Source organism: Heteronotia binoei, chromosome 19, assembly GCF_032191835.1.
Source record: "Heteronotia binoei isolate CCM8104 ecotype False Entrance Well chromosome 19, APGP_CSIRO_Hbin_v1, whole genome shotgun sequence".
In the NCBI taxonomy this organism is placed as follows: Eukaryota; Metazoa; Chordata; class Lepidosauria; order Squamata; family Gekkonidae; genus Heteronotia; species Heteronotia binoei.
In genome coordinates, this window is record NC_083241.1 from 42911489 (window position 1) to 42933566 (window position 22078).

At 49.3% G+C, this 22078-nt stretch overlaps 1 protein-coding gene across 1 annotated transcript; it reads left to right on the forward strand.

Annotated features, from left to right (window-relative positions):
• The first annotated feature begins 1263 nt into the window (after positions 1–1263).
• GTF2A2 (general transcription factor IIA subunit 2) lies at positions 1264–11105 on the forward strand. Its single transcript, XM_060260334.1, has 5 exons — positions 1264–1591; positions 3380–3523; positions 5086–5190; positions 6376–6502; positions 10786–11105. Exons 2-5 carry the CDS (start codon positions 3452–3454, stop codon positions 10809–10811), a joined length of 330 nt encoding a protein of 109 aa, XP_060116317.1. The 5' UTR covers positions 1264–1591; positions 3380–3451; the 3' UTR covers positions 10812–11105.
• The last annotated feature ends 10973 nt before the right edge of the window (positions 11106–22078 follow it).

The following is a 22078-nucleotide window of genomic DNA, read 5'->3' on the forward strand; positions in this document are numbered from 1 at the left end:
AGCTAGATCAGGCCCCTGGAGAGCTCCTATCAGGCCCATGAACAACTCACTGTCATCTGCTTCCTTCTCCCTCTCTTGCTTCCTTCTGCATCACAGCTTGCTTTGCCAGGGTTTCTCAATCGCACAGGAGCTACAGAACAAACCTATTTTCTCCATTGGCTGACCAGCACATGAAGCGACTTATGTACAAAAGCTCGCAATGCCCAGCCATTTCATGTTTTCCCCTGGGTCTTAGGCTGTAATAAATGTCTGTAATGAATGTCAATAAATCAAAAGTAGGTTTGCAACTTACAGATGCACACCTGAACAGCATATTCAAGACTGCTACAGCACAGACATTGTCTCCAGATTTTGGTGCAATAACTCAGAGCAAGAGGTGCCTTTTATCAGAAACTGTTAAACAAGATACTGCAAGACTGCTAACCTTTTTTTTTAAATCTTAATTGTGTTTGTCTGTGTCCGTTATAAAGCTTATATCTCTGCTACCTGGCATTGCATTTTATGACACTCATGGCCTGGCCCAACAAGTCTCATTTATGTCAGATCCGGCCCTCATAAATGAGTTTGACACCTCTGAGCTAGATGGAGCACACACACCTCTTTGATGTCTCCATCTGCTTCCTACCAGTTTGCTTTCAATTTAAAAACAGAGAGGTGCTGGGGATCTTGTAGAATAGTTCACCAGGGGCGAAGGCCATGAGTCTCCAGCAATTGGGTGCTAGCCTTTTTCTTTAAAAAGGGCACCTGAGTATGCAGGCTTTGCACACTGTAGATCTTCGGGTCTTGGTCTAAAGCAACCAACAAAATTTGTGTCTAGGGACACCTCGAAGACCAACAAAGTTTAATTCGGGGTATAAACTTTCGTATGCATGCGGGGCCACAAGTTACGGCGCAGCATAGGACAGTTTCTGCCCATGTGCAGAGAGCAAATTTCAACACTGCCTGTCTCCAGGGCATGGATATCAGACAGCCGGTCCTGTTACGGCGTTGCTCGGTGGTGCGCAAGAGCCTTAGTTGCAAGAACCCCCCCGTGCTCTAAAAGGGCTCTACTCTAGAGCAAGTGCACAAAGTTAAAGAGCCGCTTTAGTCCCTCCCCGCCTGACTCTTCTTGCAGGCTAGCCCCGCCCACTAAGCGTTAGTTTTGCAAGTGAGGATGCCCCTGTCAATCCAGAGAGTAACCAATCACCGCAGGGAAGAGGAAGGGCGCGCTTACCCAGGGACCGCCCCCTTCCTTTTAAGGCGTCCCTCGAGCGCGCGTGCGCCGAGCAGCCCGTCGACGGTATTTTATTTTAAAAAGGTTTTTTAAAAAAATAAAATCCCATTCGTTTAAATTATATGTCCACACGTGGAATGCTCAAAAAAAAAGGGAACGGGAAATATTTTTAATTAAACGTACTTGGCGTCCCCCTTCCGAAATCTCGCGCGCTCTCGGGAGGCGCATGCGCACCGTGGTGCTGCCGCGCGGGGTGATTTTCTTCGGCGTCTCTATGGCCCTCCTGAAGCCCTTTCCGCTTCCTGTCCCGCCTATGAGGGGGTTTTCCGCTTCCGGGTTGAGTCGCTGGCTGAGGAGAGGCCGAAGAAGGAGTGTCTGGTGGATTGTTGTTCTTCCCTTTTCCGGGGGCTGAGGGGGCCGGGAAAGCCGGAGGGGAGAGGCCTCGCCGTCCTTTCCCTCAGGAGCAGCTTTCCTCGGGGAGGGGGCGTGGCTTGGACAAGGGGGGGCCTTGAAACAGGCAACGCTTACAGCGCACGGGGGGGGGGCTTGAAACAGATAACGGGGCTGCAGCCTCTTGGTCAGCATCTGTTCTGCGCAGGGTATTTTGCGGCCTTGCCAACAGCCCTGTAGGGTAGGCTGGTGTCGTTTTGCAGAATAGGGTGGTGATAGGGTTGCCAATCCCCAGGTGGGGCCAGGGGATCCCCCGGTTTGGAGGCCATCCCCCCGCTTCAAGGTCATCAGAAAGCGGGTGGGGGAGGGAAATATCTGCAGGGAACTCCATTAGTCCCTATGGAGACCGGTTCCCATAGGGTATAATGAAGAATTGAGGCTCCGGGGGGGGGGGCTGTTTTTTTAGGTAGAGGCACTCCATTTTCAGCATAGCATTCCATGTTTCAAAGAGAGTGGACCAGGGATCCAGTTCAATGAGCCCCAAAAGAAGGTGCCCTGTCCTTCATTATTTCCAATGGAGGGAAGGCATTTAAAAAGGTGTGCGGTCCCTTTAAATGCGATGGCCAGAACTCCTTTTGGAGTTCAGTGATGCTTGCCACACCCTTGCCCCTGGCTCCACCCCCAAAGTCTCCTGGTTCCACTGCAGATATTTCTTGAATTGGACCTTGCAACCCTAGGTGATGAGCAGGGGTCGCTGAAGGCCACCAGCCGTGCAAGGCTGCTATATCACAACAAAACTAAAGCCTGGTGGTGCCTTAAACGCAGAGCAGCTTTTAGACCCGTGTGAGCTGTTGTAGGTTGTAGGCCGTTTCTTCAAATAGGTACAAAAAGGCAAAATTGTTCTGGGAGATTCAACCCCCCTCCCCCTCCATTTTTCACATTAAGATTCCCGAGTATGATTTTCCTTTATATAAAATTATTGCTGGATCATAGCAATGGCCAGTCTCTACAGATCAGGGGTGGCCAAACCTGCTCAATGTAAGAGCCACATAGAATAAACAGAGGTTTGAGGGCCACAAGACATGAGCGTCAGATGTTTGAGGGCTGAAGGGAAGGAAGGAAAATAGATGGGAGGGAGAGGTAGAAAGAAAGCAACTTTAAATGCCTGATCTTTATCTGCTGGCTGACTTGGCTTGTAGAAGTGATTTAAAGAGAGACATGCCTTCTCCAGACTGGCTGATGGGGTAGTGGGAGCTTCGAGAGCCACACAGTGTAGCTCCCAAGCTACAGTTTGGCCATCCTGGTATAGGTGGTATTGATCATGAGGGACCAATGAACATGCGAAGCTGCCTTATACCAAATCACTATTATCTACTCAGACTGGCTCTCCAGTGTCTCAGTCTGATGTCTTTCCCGTCACCTAGTACTAGATCCATTTTCAACTGGGGATGGTGGGGATTGAACCTGCGACCTTCTGCATGCTGAGCAGGGGCTCTTCTACTGAGCCACAACCCCTCCCCCAAAAGACTCACAGAGGTAGTTTTGCTGTAGCCTGCCACTGTCTGGACTTCCTTGGCAATCTCCCAACCAGTGCCAACTCTCCTTAGCTTCTGAGATCTGGTGAGACTGGGCTAGCATCAGCTACCCAGGTTAGGGCAAGTAGTCTGATTTCAGTTAATGGTGGCTTTGTGATTATGTGTGTGTGATTGCAACTTATAACTATTCTTAACCAAAAACACATCAGTGTACAAACTGCGAAAACTGTTCGGTTTTCAGACTTTCGGTGGAAGTGGGACCAGAGCTCCTTCGTGGATGAACAGTAACCGCCCTGTTTCGTTCTCCTAAGCCATGGCCTACCAGCTGTATAGAAACACCACGCTGGGGAACAGTCTTCAAGAGAGCCTGGATGAGCTCATACAGGTAGGGGGTTGTTTGGTGCAGGAAGTCTGGATGGTGGTCAAGTAACAGTGACGTTATTTGGGTGCAAACCTGACACAGGTATTTACAGTGGCACACCCAGAACAAAACTTCGTGGGTCTTAAAGGTGCCCTGAACTCAAACGTTTGTCCACTTTGGTTTGGTGTAGTGGTTAAGTGTGTGGTCTCTTATCTGGGAGAATTGGGTTTGATTCCCCACTCCTTCACTTGCACCTGCTGGAATGGCCTTGGGTCAGCCATAGCTCTGGCAGAGGTTGTCCTTGAAAGGGCAGCTGCTGTGAGAGCCCTCTCAGGCCAACCCACCTCACAGGGTGTCTGTTGTGGGGGAGGAAGGGAAAGGAGATTGTAGGCCGCTCTGAGACTCTGTCCTTGAAAGGGCAGCTGCTGTGAGAGCCCTCTCAGGCCCACCCACCTCACAGGGTGTCTGTTGTGGGGGAGGAAGGGAAAGGAGATTGTGAGCCGCTCTGAGACTCTTTGGAGTGGAGGGCGGGATATAAATCCAATATCTTCATCTACCTCACAGGGTGTCTGTTGTGGGGGAGGAAGAGAAAGGAGATTGTGAGCCGCTCTGAGACTCTTCGGAGTGGAGGGCGGGATATAAATCCAATATCTTCTTCTACCTCACAGGGTGTCTCTTGTGGGGGAGGAAGGGAAAGGAGATTGTAGGCCGCTCTGAGACTCTGTCCTTGGAAGGGCAGCTGCTGGGAGAGCGCTCTCAGCCCCACCCACCTCACAGGGTGTCTGTTGTGGGGGAGGAAGGGAAAGGAGATTGTGAGCCGCTCTGAGACTCTTCAGAGTGGAGGGCGGGATATAAATCCAATATCTTCATCTACCTCACAGGGTGTCTGTTGTGGGGGGGGGGAGGAAGGGAAAGGAGATTGTTAGCCACTCTGAGACTCTTCGGAGTGGAGGGCGGGATATAAATCCAATATCTTCTTCTACCTCACAGGGTGTCTGTTGTGGGGGAGGAAGGGAAAGGAGATTGTAAGCCGCTCTGAGACTCTGTCCTTGGAAGGGCAGCTGCTGGGAGAGCGCTCTCAGCCCCACCCACCTCACAGGGTGTCTGTTGTGTGGGGAGAAGATGTAGGAGATTGTGAGCCATTCTGAGACTGAGATTCGGAGTGGAGGGGGGAATATAAATCCAATATCATCATCATCATCCTGCTTCAGACCAACATGGCTGCCCACCTGGAGGTCATTAATTCGTAGTGTTTGTTGCCATCAGTTGGAAGCAACTTGAGGGCATGTACGATGCCTGCCCTGCTGCTCTGTTCAACTAACAGGTTGTCTTTCTCTGGCACAAGGAGCCTTTTTTCAGTGCAAGAGGCTCCTTTGCTTGCTTTAGAGGGAGCGATGCACCTCATCATCTGGGAGGAATAGGACGATGTATCTCCGGGAGTTGCGGAAGCATTGGCGTTTCCAGCGCTGCTGTAGCTGCAGTTAGCAGCCCTTAACAGCAGTTGTTACGTCTTTAGAGAAAAGAGTGTGTATGTTTTAACACTTTGTTCGTCCTCGAGGCTAAAACTTTCTCTCTTCCCTTTTCAGTCTCAGCAAATCACCCCTCAGCTTGCCTTGCAAGTGCTGCTTCAGTTTGACAAAGCTATCAACTCCGCCTTGGCACAGCGGGTCAGGAACAGAGTCAATTTCAGGGTAAGACGGCCGGGGGCATCTTAGGGCTGCAAATGGCTTCTTGTTGTGGAAGAGACGTCAGCAGGAGAAGCATGCCCTGATCTGCATGGCCCAGGCTGGCCACACCTTGTCCCATCTCAGAAACAAAGTAGGTTCCGCCCTGATTAACACTAGGATGGGAGACCATCCAGGTAGCCTAGGGCTGCTGTGCAGAAGCAGGCAATGGGAAACCACCTCTGTTCCTCTCTTCCCTCGGAAACCCTACAGCAGGGGTGGCCAGACTGGTTCGGGAGCCGTATGTGGTTCTTTCGCACTTATTGTGTGGCTCTTGAAGAAAAAGAAGACTGCAGATTTATACCCCTTCTCTCTGAATCAGAGACTCGAGAGTGGTTTACAATCTCCTCCCCCCACAACAGACACCCTGTGAGGTGAGTGGGGCTGAGAGAGCTCTCACAGAAGCTGCCCTTTCAAGGACAACTCCTGCAATAGCTATGGCTAACTCAAGGGCATTCCAGCAGGTGCAAGCAGAGGAGTGGGAAATCAAACCCAGTTCTCCCAGATAAGAGTCCACACACTTAGCCACTACACCAAACTGGCTCTCCCACCAGCCCATCAGCGAACTTGGAAAAGGCATTTGTCTCTTTAAATCACATTGCCGAGCCAACTGACAGCTTTGAGAATGTATTTGAAGTTAAACTTGCTTTCTTTCCACCTCTCCTTCCCCATCTATTTTTCTTCCTGCCTTCCCTCCCTTCCTCAAACATCTGATGTTCATATCTTGCGACTCTCAAACATCTGATTTGTATTCTATGTGGCTGTTACATTAAGCAAGTTTGGCCACTCCAGATCTAGCTGCACTGGAACAGAAATGAGGGGCTGGAGTGAAATGCGTCCTATCTGCTGGTGCAGCCTCATTTCCTCTGTTCTGTTTTTCCAGTTTACTGTGTGATTCCTTGAACCACCACAGGAGGTTACTATAACACATCCTCGTCAGAATGTCCAGTTACTATTATGGGAGCCCTAAAGTATAAAAATCTATCAAGACCGTATGAGAGAGAAGTTTCTGTTAAGCTTGGCTGTGTTGCGTGTATACTTCTACTTGAGTCTCAGTGAGAAAAGTGGACCGTAAAAAATGCAAACAAATAAAAATAGTAAATATTTGATCATATATTTTTCTTGTTCTTCCTCCTCTGCAAATAAAAAAAGGGCTCACTGAACACGTACAGATTTTGTGACAATGTCTGGACGTTTGTACTGAATGATGTCGAATTCAGAGAAGTCACAGAGCTGGTGAAAGTGGATAAAGTGAAGATCGTAGCCTGCGATGGAAAAAGTAAGTCCCAAGAATACGGGTTTTGTAGCACCTTAAAAAGATGCTCAAGTTTTATTGTGGCGTAGGCTGTCAAAGACTAGATCCTGCTAATCAAACAAGAGCATAAGACAACCACATAGGATTAGGCCACTGGCCTATCCAGCCCATATCTGGGGCAGTCATGCTCTGTCTTCTTGGTGGGGCAACAATGGAAGTGCTTCTGAAGTTCTGGCCCCGATGGTGATGGTATCTGGGGGTTTTTTTGCCACTGTGTGACACAGATGGTTGGACTGGATGGGCCACTGGCCTGATCCAACATGGCTTCTTTTACATTCTTATGTCTGGGGCAGTGATGCTTTGTCTTCTTGGTGCTGGGGGTGGGGGGGTGGGCAACAGTGGGAGGGCATCTGGAGTTCTGGCCCCACTGGTGGAGCTCCTGGTGACATTTGGGTTTGCCACCTGATGGCACTTGTGTGGACTGGCTGGACCATTGACCTGATCCAACATGGCTTCTCTTATGTTCATATATGTTGGGTGTGGAAAATTCTGCTTGGATTAAAAGACTGAATGGAAAGGAATGAAAGGTCCCCTGTACAAGCACCGGTCGTTTCCAACTCTGGGGTGACATTGCTCTCACAACGTTTTCACAGCAGATTTTTTTACGGGGTGGTTTGCCATTGCCTTCCCCAGTCATCTACACTTTCCCCCCAGCAAGCTGGGGACTCATTTTATCGACTTCGGAAGGATGGAAGGCTGAGGCAACCTGGAGCCAGCTACCTGAACCAGCTTCCGCTGGGATCGAACTCAGGTCATGAGCAGAGGGCTCCGACTGCAGTACTGCAGCTTTACCACTCTGCACCACGGGGCTCTTAGTTCCCTGTGTTGGTTTTGGTAATTCCTTCAAAACAAACTGCAGCCACACATTTACCCTGGAAAATAGGAAGAGAAATGGTTGCTAGTATTTCATCCTTCCTCCTGACAGGTTAGGACTGCATGCATGATGCTCTCTGCACACACCTCACCACCTTCGTATCTTGACAATAACCCTGAAAAGGTGGTTAGGCCAAGAGAGAGCATAGGGGCTTTCACACATTCTGAATAATGCACTTTTGACCCGTTTTCAATGCACTTTGCTGCTGGATATTACTGCGTGAAATGGGAAAATCCACTTGCAAATGATAGCTAAAGTGTATTCTTCAGCATGTGGGAAATAGAGTTGCCAGGTCTGTGATGGAAAATACCTGGAGATTTGGGGGGTGGATCCAGAAGAGGGCGGGGTTTGGGGAGGGGCCTCAGCATGCCATAGAGGCCACTCTTGAAAACGGCCATTTTCTCCAGAGGAACCAAACTCTGCCAGCTGGAGATCAGTTGTTGAAGCAGTAGATCTCCAGGCCCCACCTGGGGGCTGGCAACCCTAGAAAGTGCACTGGGACTTGCCCACAGTGACCCAGCAAGTTCCTGGTTCTGGTTTGACACTTGGCAACACACTTCCACCACCACCACCACCCGCCCCCATAAGTACATGGGTAGTTATAGTTTGAATTTCTCAACAAGACTTCAGGCAGGCTGTAGAATTAGAAAGCAAAGCAGTGCTGGACTGCATCATACAAAGAGTGCAACAAATCTGGGATTAGAGGACAGGGAAATAAAAGTCAGCAGAATGCATCCAAGAAAAATAAATTCTTTTTGTTGTACGTTTTGATTTGTTCCTACCACCTGGTTGCTTTTTAAAGAAAAATGCTGTCGGAACAACACCATCCATTTTACTTATTGGGGGGGGGGGGGTGTGTGATGAAAACAATGGAGCCTTCCAAAAACTGCAGTTCTGTTCTTTTAATACAAAGTGTCTTCTTTGACAATACCAAACCTTTCTGTTTTGCTAAGATCCGGTTCACTGTATTCAAAATGATTGGGGCGGGGAGGGGGAGGCTTATTGTATCCTTAGTGCCCACAGCTCCTTGAACAGAGCTGCTCTCCCCACCCCCACCCACCCCCCAAGTCTTCTCAGTTATTTACTTTGTTACGTTTGAATTGTCTTGCTGTCACTAATCTTTGCAGAGGCTTTGTGCCTCTTTGGTTTTTAGATTTATTTTTAGGCTTGCGATTGTTTTAATTTGCTTCCTGCAGATCCGTCTTTGGCGCCGATACAGCTGACAGACAGTCTGCAAATATACAGTAAATTATATCTGTTTCCGTCCCTTAATCCAAGACGCTCACAAGGATACTTTGCCCTGATCCAGCAGCCTCGGGTGTCTGGCAGTTCCCCTTGGGGGGAAAAGTCAGTGTGGACCCTGTAATTCAAGAAACGTGCCCTACCTTTCAAAAAGAAAAAACCCCAAAATGTCCACATGTACTATTTTTAAAAAATTATTAATTACAACTTTTCTATCCCACCATTTTTTGTGGTTCAGGGTGGCTTACAGCAATAGTTAAAAACGTTTTCGGTTAAAAGCAGAAATAAGTAAGATAGCAAATTCCCAAGCTTCTCCCTCTCTGCCATTCACAAGTCCTGGCGAACAGGCAGGCTCCAAGATCTCCAAGGAGGCTCTTCAGATGTTCTTCTCAGGGGAAGGTCTCAGCCTCTCTGCCCTGTTGTTGTCCCTTCAGAGGAACTGGTTGGCCTCTATGTAAGACAAGATGCTGAACTGGATGGACCCTCCCTGGTCTGACCCAGCAGGGCTCTTCTGATGTTGTTCTCAGGGGAAGGCCTCAGCCTCTCTGCCCTGTTGTTGGCCCTCCAGAGGAACTGGCTGGCCACTGTGTGAGACAGGAGGCTGGACTAGATGGACCCTCCCTGGTCTGACCCAGCAGGGCTCTTCAGATGTTCTTCTCAGGGGGAGGCCTCAGCCTCTCTGCCCTGTTGTTGGCCCTCCAGAGGAACTGGCTGGCCACTGTGTGAGACAGGCGGCTGGACTAGATGGACCCTCCCTGGTCTGACCCAGCAGGGCTCTTCAGATGTTCTTCTCAGGGGGAGGCCTCAGCCTCTCTGCCCTGTTGTTGGCCCTTCAGAGGAACTGGTTGGCCACTGTGTGAGACAGGAGGCTGGACTGGTCTGATCCAGCAGGGCTCTTCTGATGTTCTTCTCAGGGGAAGGCCTTGGCCTCTCTGCCCTGTTGTTGGCCCTTCAGAGGAACTGGTTGGCCACTGTGTGAGACAGGAGGCTGGACTGGTCTGATCCAGCAGGGCTCTTTTGATATTCTTACGGAGGCCTTGGCCTCTATGTCCTGCTGTTGTCCCTTCAGAGGAACTGGCTGGCCACTGTGTGAGACTAGATGCTGGACTGGATGGACCCTCACTGGTCTGACCCAGCAGGGCTCTTCTGATGTTCTTCTCAGGGGAAGGCCTTGGCCTCTCTGCCCTGTTGTTGGCCCTTCAGAGGAACTGGTTGGCTGCTGTGTGGGACAGGAGGCTGGACTAGATGGTCTGATCCAGCAGGACTCTTCTGAAGTACCCCTCTCATTTTTTTCCGAGAGCCCCTTCTACAGAGCTGAAGCCATGATGGAAAAGGCCCGGGGGCTCTGGTTGATGCCAGACAGGCCACGCTAAGGGGTGGGGTAGCCAACAGACAGCTGCTTGATGACCTCAGTTGGCACACACGGTCACATGGTACATAAAATCAACTTGTAAAAACATGAGAAAAACCATAAAATGACTTTTAAAGCATATGGGTCTTAACACATAGCACCTGCAAAATGTTGGGACAGTGATAAGAACATGTGATAAGAGCCATAAAACTTTTTAGAGAATACCATCAGCGTATTTGCAAGCAGCCTTGAACGTCTTTTCACAAACAACAGGACGAGAGGGACAGTAAAACGCAACAAGCCAAAGCCAAGCAGAACAAAAGCATCTTTGCTTGGCAACAGGATGACAAGGGAGGCCATTCCAGGCCTGTACCGTAGTTATCTGCAGGATAACTGTACCGTAATGGTGGTGCAACCACGGAGGAGGCCCTGCCTGTCCAAAATCACTGTCTGCCTCTCATCATTTAATGAAAGTAGAGCAAGTCCTCCTGACAGTGCAAGCTGGACTCTAGCTAGGTTTGCCAACATCCAGGTTGGAGGCCTGGAGATCTACTAGAGGTCAGTTCCCCTGGAGAAAATGGCTGCTTTGGAGGGCAGACTCTCTGGCCTTGTTTCCTGCAGAAGTCCCCCTCTACCCCCGAACCTCCAGGTATTTTCCCACCCAGACCTAGCAACCCTAACTTGTAGTGCCACATTTTAAACGGTGGGTCTCCCCCCCCCCCCCCCGCACCTCTCCTTTTTTGCCTCCCTGTTCTAAAATTCTGCTCTGTTCCCTTTCAGATACCGGTTCCAACGCAGCCGAGTGAAGAGGAAAGCAGGCATCCATGGCAGCGTTGTCTTGTTGGGCCGCGCTTCCTGGAAAAGCGCGCGGCCGGGGGACTGTGTCAGTGACACTTTTAATGACGGCAGACATGAGTGATCCACGCGGGAGTGCCTGGCGGAACTGTGCAGCAAGATCTCCGTAGAGCATCTTCTCTGAGTTCACCTCCCAGGGGGCACAAAGACAACAAATCTTTGCTTTTTTTTAAAACAATAAGGATGAAACTCGGTTTCTGGTTCATCAAGGTAACTTCTCCAATAAACCTTTTATTTAAAAGCGAGGTGAGAGTGGTCATTAGGCCTGGATTGTAAGCGGAAGGTCTGCTTCGGGGGCTGAGGAATCTACGTGCAGCTCTCTGTGTGCGATTGGGAGGGCACCTTAGAGCAGGGGTGTCAAACCCAGATCTGACATATGAGGGCTGGATCTGACAAATGAGACCTCGTCAGGCCGGGCCATGTGTGTCATAAAAGGTAAATGCCAGGTAGCAGAGCTTAAATCACATAAACACAATTAAAGATTTTAAAAAACGTAAAACATGCTTAAAACATTAGCACTCGTTGGTCTTAAAGGTGCCCTTTGCCCAGGGAACTGGGCAAAGGAAGCTCTGGCTCTTTCCTTCTTTCCCCAGGGGATCAGGAGGGGGAGGAGCCTCAGCCAACAGGAGGAAGAAAAGCTTGGCACAGTCGCTCTGCTATGTCGTTGAGAGAGTCTGGCAAAGCAAGCTCTCCCTCTCCAAGGAAGGAGCCTCAGCCAATGGAGAAAATAGAGGCTTTGCTCTGTAGCTCCTGTGCAGTTGAGCAAGCCTGGCAAAGCAAGCTGTGATGCAGAAGGAAGCAAGAGAGAGGGAGGAGGAAGCAGATGACAGCCAGTTGCTCGGGGTCTGATTTGGCCCCTGTGTTGCATGTTTGACACCCCTGCCTTAGAGACTGTCTAGCCCAGCCCTCTGCTGAATGCGGGAATTCCAAAACCAGAGCATCCCCCACAAATGGCCCCTCAGCCTCTGTTTGCAGACTTTGAGTGAGGGAGAGCTCAGGGTAACTGATTCAAGCACTCGACTGCTCTCACCAATAGGAAGTTTCTCTACCCGCCATCTGTCCAGGTGCTCCAACTCTTGAAATTCAAATTTCAGGGAAAGTTTGCCTTGGCTGCAGCATTCTCCTTACCCAATCTCCGTCTTTTACCAAGAATGTTTTGTTCCAAAAACAAATCGGGATGAAAAGGCCAGCCCTAATGCCAGAAAAATACCTTACCTGAGGATGGTGAAGGTGGGCTCATTAGAAGCTTCTCACGCATTCCTCAGGGAGAAGATATAATGGGAGATATGCCAGCAAAAGGCTGTGGCTCAGTGGTAGAGCCTCTGCTTGGCATGCAGAAGGTCCCGGGTTCAATCCCCAGCATCTCCAGTTGAAAGGACCAGGAGATATGAAAGACCTCTCTCTGCCTGAGACCCTGGAGAGCGGCTGCCAGTCTGAGTAGACAATCCTGACCGTGATGGACCAGTAATTTGATTTAGTGCAAGTCAGCTTCATCCACTTGGCATGCAGAAGGTCCCAGGTTCCGTCCTCAGCATCTCCAGTTGAAAAGGACCAGGCAGGAGGGGATGGGAAAGACCTCTCTCTGCCTAAGACCCTGGAGAGCCGCTGCCAGTCTGAGTAGACAAGACTGACTTTGAGGATTAGAAAGGTCTGATTCAGTATAAGGCAGATTCGTATGTGTTCCCTGAAAGGGAGCTTAAACGTTGTTGCCTTCTTTCTCTGCCACACAGAGTTGCTTTGGAATATTTGAATTTGCGGGCAAGGTGAGGGATTCCAATGAATTTCGATGGGGGAACTGTCCACCAGTTTGTGTTTTGGGGGTTTTGAGCACCATGGTAAAGGTAATAGCACCAGTCGTTTCCGATGCAGACCCCCATATCTCAGAGCAGGGGTGGCCAAACTTGCTTAATGGAAGAGCCACGTAGAATAAATGTCAGATGTCTGAGAGCCACAAGACAGGAATGTCAGATGTTTGAGTGCCACAAGGAAGGAAGGCAAATAGATGGGAGGGGGAGAGGAGGAAAGAAAGCAACTTTAAATGCATTCTTCAAGCCGCTGGCTTGGCTTGGAGAGGTGATTTAAAGAAGCAAATGTCTTCTCCAAGTTGGCCAACAGGGCCACAAGAGCCACATGATATGTGTGAAAGAGCCACATGTGGCTCTTGAGCCGGAGTTGGGCCACCCCTGTCCCAGAGGTGTCTGCCCTTCTCAAATAAATGGTGTGTTCTCTCAGAACACATGCGAGGACACTTGCATATTCCAGATTTTCTGCAGTGTGCTAGAGTTCTGCGGAAGGGGTAATTCTTATCGGTTGTTAGCTTGAATAGAACCTTCGTATACAGGAGAAGTGTATCTCTGAATGGCAGGTTCTGGAGATCCACACAGGTCAGGGTTATTGCTTCTCCCCGTCCCCAGATTTCTGTTTCCCAGAGATGCCTACCTAACTGCAGCTGCTGGGACTGAGATGTTAGGCTAGAGGAGTTTTGGTTTAATCCAGCAGGGGTGCCGTTCGGGAAGGGTTTTTGAAGCTAAGGAAGCTTATTTTTAAAATACACTATGTATATTACATTATACATAGAAGGCTCCAGAAATGTGTGGATTAAATCTCAGTGCTTTGTTTAAAATTGTACTCTGCAGTAAAATGGGAGCTTCTGTCTCACAAACTAAGTAATAAACTCCCTTTGAGAGGGGACGTCTCTCTTTTGAATGCTCGTGTGAACGCAGTGATAAAGGGACTCATCTGTGCCCAGGGATCATAGAATCATAGAGTTGGAAGGGACCTCCAGGGTCATCTAGTCCAACCCCCAAGGATGTCCTTGGTTCAGATCTCGCCTCTGCCTTGAGCTCACTCGGCGGCCATAGGCAAGTCACTCCACCACATGCGGCCACCTGGATGACCTTGGGCCAGTCACAGTTCTCTCAGAGCTGTTCACTCAGAGCTCTCTCAGCCCCACCTACCTCACAGAGTATGTTGTGGGGAAGGGAAGGGGCAGCGATCATAAGCCGCTCTGGAACTCCCAAGTGAAGGGTATAAATCCAGCTCTTCTTCATGCATTGCAAAGAGAAGGACCCAACTTCAGTCTTTCATGGTATCGCCAGGAGAGCCAGTTTGGTGTAGTGGTTACGTGGGTGGACTCTTATCTGGAAGAATCGGGTTTGATTCCCCACTTCTCCACATGAACCTACTGATGTGACCTTGGGTCAGTCACAGGAGAAGGGAAAGGAGATTGTTAGCCATTCTGAGACTCCTTTCCCTAGGGTGGGGTATAAATCCAATCTCTTCTTCTCTACGAGCTCAGGTTGAGGGGCTTAGTAAAGGTCTCTCTCTGGCTGTCATCCTGAGGTGTCACCGCCAGTCAGAGGAGGCGACGTCAAGCAATGGAGATGAGGGTGGGATGAGGGACTGGCTCTGTGGAAAGGAGGCTGCTTCGCAGTGCTTTCTTTGCTCGACCAGCCCACCAGCTCTCTGGAGAGGTGAGAATTTGTACCGAAGCAAAATGGAGCCTTGGTGCCCAGGCTATAGAACACTTTCAGAGGGTAGCCATGTTGGTTGCAGTAGAAGAGTCAGATTCAAGCCCTGGGCACCTTAGAGATAACAAAGCTTCTGGGGTGTAAGCTTTCTAGTCCACTTCCTGGCACAGATAGCTTTCTGGTCCTCACACCAGCGCGTCTTCAAGCCCGGTGGCTGACAAATTGGATTGACTCTCGAAAGCTCAGGCCCTGAAAATCTGGTTGCTCACTAAGGCACGCCTGGATTTGAGTCAGGCTATAGAACTACTCCGCAGTACAATGGGAGATCTTCCTACAGGTAGAAGGGCCATCCTTTTCCTTGGCAGTGGATATAATGCCCTGAAACTACCTGACAGTCTAAATTCTGATTTGTTGTTTTTAAAACTGTCTCCTCCGAATAGACAGAATTGTTCTGGAGGAATATGAGAGGATCCTTGAAGATCACGAGTGTTGTGGTGCACCCTGAAAAATTACATTTTTTCAGCCGTTTGACAAGTCCTTGGCTTGTTTATTTTTCCATTCTTTTCTTGTCTTGATACGTTCTTGGCGGGGCTTTTGTTGTTTCTTCTCCTTGGTGCTTTCTGACCCTCACGTGCTTCGAGCAGGCAGTCAGGTAGGCAGAGAGGCCTTGTGAAGCTGATGAGGGTACTTCCAGGGCAAGGCTTCACCCACCTCCCAAGGGAACATTGCAGTGGCATTTTAAGATGCAACTAGTACTTCTGTGTACCTTTTCAACCTGATGCCTCTGGGGCTGTTATATGAGGCGGGATGGGGGTACTCTTCCAAGCCAGCTGAACCAGCTGAATTCCTGGGGCCTTTATTTATAATCAGATTGCAGGGAAAGCCGTTTTACTGCCGTTCGTTGCTTTCAAAGGACACACTTGTGGCTTCACTGACCTGCACTTTCTTATCCTTTGCCTACCCTCTAGAACCCATACCCTGAGAGCTCTACTGACAGTTTAGGGTTGTGAGCCAGTTTGGCATCGTGATTAAGAGTGGCAGGCTCTAATATAAAGAACTGAGTTTGATTCCCCACTCCTTCTCCACAGGAAGCCAGCTGGGTGACCTTGGATCAATCCCAGTTCCTGCAGAGCTGTTCTCTCAAGAGCAATTCTCTCAGAGCTCTCTCAGCCCCACCAGCCTCACAGAGGCCGTTTTCGCACTCACGTTTTACTGGCGCCACGACCCTCCTCACGCCGGCAAATCTGCATGGATTTCGCACCAGAAGCGCCGGCTACTTCCGTCGCTAAGCCAGCGCAAACGGAAATCACAAAGATGCAGGAAAACGTTTGCGCTGGCTTAGCGACGGAAGTAGCCGGCGCTTCTGGGTGCGCCGGCGCTTCTGGTGCGAAATCCATGCAGATTCGCCGGCGTGAGGAGGGTCGTGGCGCCAGTAAAACGTGAGTGCGAAAACACCCAGAGTGTCTGTTGTGGGGAGAGGAAAGGAATGAGATTGTAAGCCCCTCTGAGACTCCAAGTAAACGCAGTCTCCTCTTCTTCCACAAAAGGCTTGTTACTTTTTGGCAACAGCCCAAGCCCAGTGTCAAGCAGACGGATTCAATGACAAGTCAGAGTTGCTACAAAGACTACGTTTATTGATAGACCGTTACTTTGGCTCAAGCCCTTAGCTTGAGAAGAATGAAACCAATACATTGATACAGGAGTTTTAAGATTCACTTCAAAAGGATTCCTATGGGGAGGGGAAGCAGGGAAGCATTCACACATAACTACAAAGGTACATTCCCAGGGTGTTTATCAAGCCTTTTGGCCTCTTCCTCATAAGGCTCTCTGGGAAGGTGCTGATTACATTGTTCTCAACAGTTACCAGTCATAAAGGAGAAAGGGACCAATAAAGGGTAATAAACTAGCAGCATTTGGTTCATCATGATTTTACCCAGGCCTGCTTGTGACAGGCCAAGAACCCATCTTTGGTCAAAATCAGTTGAGCTTGACACCCAGAATTGGGCTTCATTGTAACCCTCCCATTTATTTGGTGTCAGAACTGATAATTTGAGGTGAGAAGCCATGTTGAGTCTGCAGTCAAAGACACAGATAACAAGTCCAGCAAGCCCCTTAGAGACCAACAAGATTTTTTGGGGGGTAGAAGTTTCCCAGAGTCAAAGCTCCCTTTCCCAGATACTGTCCCAAAGACAAATAAGTAGGTTATAGTCGTAGATCAAACCAAGCCTAAGCTCCCTAGAAGCTAAAAGGACCAAACTGGAGCTGTTGAACTTTGGTCCCATTACAAAAAGACAAGAGTCTCTGGGAAAAAACAATACTGCTCAGAAAAGTGGAAGGCGGCAAGAAAAGAAGACAACCCAGCAGGAGACAGATTGACTTGACCAAGGAAGTCACAAAGGGCCTCTGTTTGCAAGTCTTGGCAAGGACATTTTGGAGGTCATGCATTCACAAGGTCTCCATCAGTGTCCCCCCCTGAGCTGAGTTAGCGTGAGCTAGCCCAAAGATTTTTAGCCTCCAGCTCACACATTTTTGTCTCAGCTCAGGAAAAATGGCCCCAGACCACACTAATCTATGCAGCCGCTCCCAACTTGAATGCCAGTAGCTCACCAAGTAAAATTTTTGCTCACAAGACTCTGCAGCTTAGAGGGAACATTGGTCTCCATAACTTGGAAGTGACTTAGACGGTGCATCACACACTTTTTATAAGCATGGGAAAGTTTCAGCAAACCTGTCTACTTGATGGATTAAAGTATTAGTCTGTGGAGGCTGAAGCATTACTTCCTCAATCCTAGCCTGGTTTTGAGTGAGTTTGTCCTTCGACGAGCTATGTGGCAATATCACGCTAAATGTTACTTCCCCCGGAAACCAACCCGGGAATTCCCATTCAGGTTGTGGCGTGGTGTTCCTGTGCTTTTTTTACGTCATGACTTTAACTCGTAAAATAAACATTGACTTTGCAATTGATGATTGATAACGTGAGCGTCTTGTTTACTGAGGTATTATTTCTTCCTGGTTGACTTAAGCGCCTGTATCTTAATGTGGCCGTTGAATCAGTGAATTGGAGGTGTTTTTGAGGAGGGAATCAATAAGTTTTGGCTCATGCAGGGACTTAACCCTTGCATGTACATCTGAGCAGGGAGTCAAACAGACCCTGGCTCCAAAATAAGGTCTTTTTAACCTCTTCTTAGAACCTTGTTAGACAGCTTCTGTTGGTCTATCAGTGGCTACTAGCCATGGTGACTAAAGGGAACATCCTAGTTCAGGTTCAATAGAGGCTATAATAACAAAAGCCGTGCTGGATCTGACCAGTGCGGGTGCATCTAGTCCAGCCTCCTGTCTTACACAATGGCCAACCAGTTCTTCTGGAAGGCCAACAACAGGGCAGAGAGGCTGAGGCCTTCCCCTGAGAAGAACATGAGAAGAGCCCTGCTGGGTCAGACCAGTGAAGGTCCATCTAGTCCAGCATCCTGTTCCACATAGTGGTCAACCAGTTCTTCTGCAGGGCCAACAACAGGGCAGAGAGGCCGAGGCCTTCATAAGAACATCAGAAGAGCTCTGCTGGATCAGACCAGTGAAGGTCCATCTAGTCCAGCATCCTGTCCCACATAGTGGTCAACCTGTTCTTCTGGAGGGCCAATAACAGGACACAGAGGCTGAGGCCTTCATAAGAACACAAGAGAAGCCATGTTGGATCAGTCCAATGGTCCATTCAGTCCAATACCGTGTCACCAAAAAACAGGTACCTGATGTTGCCTCCTGGCTCTGGGATTCAGAGGTTTAGTGCCTCTGAACGTGGAGATTCCTCAGTCATCCTCATGTCTAGTAGCCATTGATAGACCTCCCCTCCATGAATCTATCTAATCCCCTTTTAAAGCTGCTTCAGAAAGGACATAATAGAAACAAATCCCAAACAGAGCAGCTGCATATTGGGATTGTATTATGCTGTTGGCTTTTGGTTAATTCTCTGGTGCAGTAGAAGAAAAGTATGGGGCATGGTGTAGCAACCCTGGACTTCGTTGGTGGTCTCCCATCCAAGTACTAACCGCAGCTGACCCTGCTTAGCTTCTGAGGCCTGATGAAATCAAGTTAGCCTGGGCCATCCAGGTCAGGACAGATGTTCAGAGGTGGTTTGCCATGGCCTGTATCTACATAGCAATTCTAGACTTCCTCTGTGGTCTCCCATCCAAAAACTAACCAGGATTGGCCCTGCTTACCTCTTGAGCTCTGATGAGATCAAGTCGGCCTGGCCCATCCAGATCAGGTCAAAGTTTCTTGTAGAACCCAAGTTTTCTACAGCCTTTCTGATCTTTCAGGCTGGACTAGATGGACCCTCACTGGTCTGATCCAGCAGGGCTCTTCTGATGTTCTTATGAAGGCCTCAGCCTCGCTGCCCTGTTGTTGGCCCTTCAGAGGAACTGGTTGGCCACTGTGTGAGACTGGAGGCTGGACTAGATGGACCCTCACTGGTCTGATCCAGCAGGGCTCTTCTGATGTTCTTCTCAGGGGAAGGCCTCGGCCTCTCTGCCCTGTTGTTGGCCCTCCAGAGGAACTGAGAGCCAGTTTGGTGTAGTGGTTAAGTGTGCAGAGGACTCTTATCTGGGAAAATCGGGTTTGATTCCCCACTCCTCCACTTGCAGCTGCTGGAATGACCTTGGGTCAGCCATAGCTCTCTTATCTGGGAGAACCGGGTTTGATTCCCCACTCCTCCACTTGCATCTGCTGGAATGGCCTTGGGTCAGCCGTAGCTCTCTTATCTGGAAGAACCGGGTTGGATTCCCCACTCCTCCACTTGCAGCTGCTGGAATGGCCTTGGGTCAGCCATAGCTCTCGTAGGAGTTGTCCTTGAAAGGGCAGCTGCTGTGAGAGCCCTCTCAGCCCCACCCACCTCACAGGGTGTCTGTTGTGGGGGGAGAAGATACAGGAGATTGTAAGCCTCTCTGATTCAGAGGGAAGGGCAGGGTATACATCTGCAGTCTTCTTCTTACCCTCCTCTGAACTCTTTCCAATTCATCTCCCCACTTGCACTCCTATGTATACACTGCCTTTGCGTGTAGCCTGGTTTGAGCTTCTTTGCCTCAAAACTGACCCCCACCTAGCAAGAGGAAGCCAGGAAGCTTGTCTCGAGATGGATTCTGTCCAATCTTAATTTATTTTTACAGAGTAAACATAACTCTTATCGAAGAAGCAACTCCCTAAGTGAGGAAGGCAGGATCACGATTAGGTTGCTCAATGAAGCCAAAAGTCTTTTATCCTTATCTCACTTCTTTCTTTTGGGGTTTGTCCACTACAAACATCTCCAATCTTTAACCAACAATGCAGAGGTAAACATGCTTTTTTGTGCCGAAAAGCCTGAACGTAGGCCGCTAAGCTTCCAGTAAATAGAAAGCAAGCGGGATAGAGAAGCAAATGTGTACGCAAAGGGGCTGTTGGTTTTATTGACCCGAGACCACAAAGTTAAAGCCTACGCAATTCATGTTCTCCCCTGCCTAAAATAAACATTTCCACTCAGGGCTTTTTTTTTCTGGAAAAAGTGGTGCTGGAACTCTTGAGAGGGAAATGAAGGAGAAACACAAAGGGCCATGTTCCCTCTAAACCAGTGGTGCCAAACATGCGGCCTGGGGAACAAATCAGGCCCCTGGAGGGCTCCTATCAGACCCCCGAGCAACTGGCTGTCATCTGCTTCCTTCTCCCTCTCTCTTGCTTCCTTCTGCATAAAAACTTGCTTTGCAAGGCTTGCTCAATTGCACAGGAGCTACAGAACAATACCTCTGTTTTCTCCATTGGCTGAGGCTCTTCCCTTCGGGAGGGAGAGCTTGCTTTGCCAGGCTCTCTCAATTGCACAGCAGAGCTACTGAGCCAAGCCTTTCTTCCTTCTATTGGCTGAGGCTCCTCCCCCTCCTGGTCCCCTGGGGAAGGAAGGAAAGAACCAAAGCTTCCTTTGCCCAGTTCCCTGGATCCCATGGGAGAAATACAAAGAAAGCACCTTTAAGACCAATGAGTGCTAAAGTTTTGAGCATGTTTTAAGTTTTTTTAAAAAAATATTTAATTGTGTTTGTGTCCCTTATAAAGTGTATATCTCTGCTACCTAATCTTAAATAGGTACACACATGGCCCGGCCCGAAATGGCCCAGCCCAACAGGATCTCATGTCAAATCCATCCCTCATAACAACTGATGATATTGATGATGATGATGATGATGATGATGATGATGATGATGATATTGGATTTATATCCCGCCCTCCACTCCGAAGAGTCTCAGAGCGGCTCACAATCTCCTTTACCTTCCTCCCCCACAACAGACACCCTGTGAGGTAGATGAAGATATTGGATTTATATCCCGCCCTCCACTCCGAAGAGTCTCAGAGTGGCTCACAATCTCCTTTCCCTTCCTCCCCCACAACAGACACCCTGTGAGGTAGATGAAGATACTGGATTCATATCCCGCCCTCCACTCCGAAGAGTCTCAGAGCGGCTCACAATCTCCTTTCCCTTCCTCCCCCACAACAGACACCTTGTGAGGTAGATGAAGATATTGGATTTATATCCCGCCCTCCACTCCGAAGAGTCTCAGAGCGGCTCACAATCTCCTTTCCCTTCCTCCCCCACAACAGACACCCTGTGAGGTAGATGAAGATATTGGATTTATATCCCGCCCTCCACTCCGAAGAGTCTCAGAGTTGCTCACAATCTCCTTTCCCTTCCTCCCCCACAACAGACACCCTGTGAGGTAGATGAAGATATTGGATTTATATCTCGCCCTCCACTCCGAAGAGTCCCAGAGTGGCTCACAATCTCCTTTCCCTTCCTCCCCCACAACAGACACCCTGTGAGGTAGATGAAGATATTGGATTTATATCCCGCCCTCCACTCCGAAGAGTCTCAGAGCGGCCACAATCTCCTTTACCTTCCTCCCCCACAACAGACACCCTGTGAGGTGGGTGGGGCTGGAGAGGGCGCTCACAGCAGCTGCCCTTTCAAGGACAACCTCTGCCAGAGCTATGGCTGACCCAAGGCCATGCTAGCAGGTGCAAGTGGAGGAGTGGGGAATCAAACCCGGTTCTCCCAGATAAGAGTCCGCACACTTAACCACTACACCAAACCGGCTCAATACCTCTGCTCTAAGCTGTGGAGTCTTGTGAGCATAAATTTTACTTTGTGAGCTATTAGCATTAAAATTGTGAGCTGCATACATTAGTTTGCTCTGGGGCAATTTTTCCTGAGCTAAGACAAAAATATGTGAGCCCAAAGCTAAAAAAAACCCGTGAGCTAGTTCACACTAACTCAGCTTAGAGGGAACACTGCACACAGATGCCCTTCATGAACTTCTAAACATTTTTTGAGAATTTTTACAGAAAGAGGTTCCAGAACTCTGTTCTGCTACATTCCCCCAGGGAAAGAAGTGCTGCTTCCACTCATGTGTTTTCTAGAAGGCAAACGTACTGTCATGGTTTGTGAAGGTATTCCATCTGAGTAAGGGGGCTGCTCAAGAGACGATCTCTTCAGAAACAGCTGCGGAGTTGCAGATCACGGTGGGGCGCCCCTGTCAGAATGCAGGGTAAGGGGCTCGAACACCCACCCACATCAAGGGTGGAGATGCTGACTGTGCCTTGCGTCAAGTAGGATGTGGACAGAATGGAGCAGGTGCAGAGGAGAGAGTGACAAGGATGATCGGGCCTGGAGACCCAGAAGCCCTCGGAGGAAAGGCTGAGGGGCTTGGGAAGGTTCAGTCTGGAGGACAGGGTGGCAC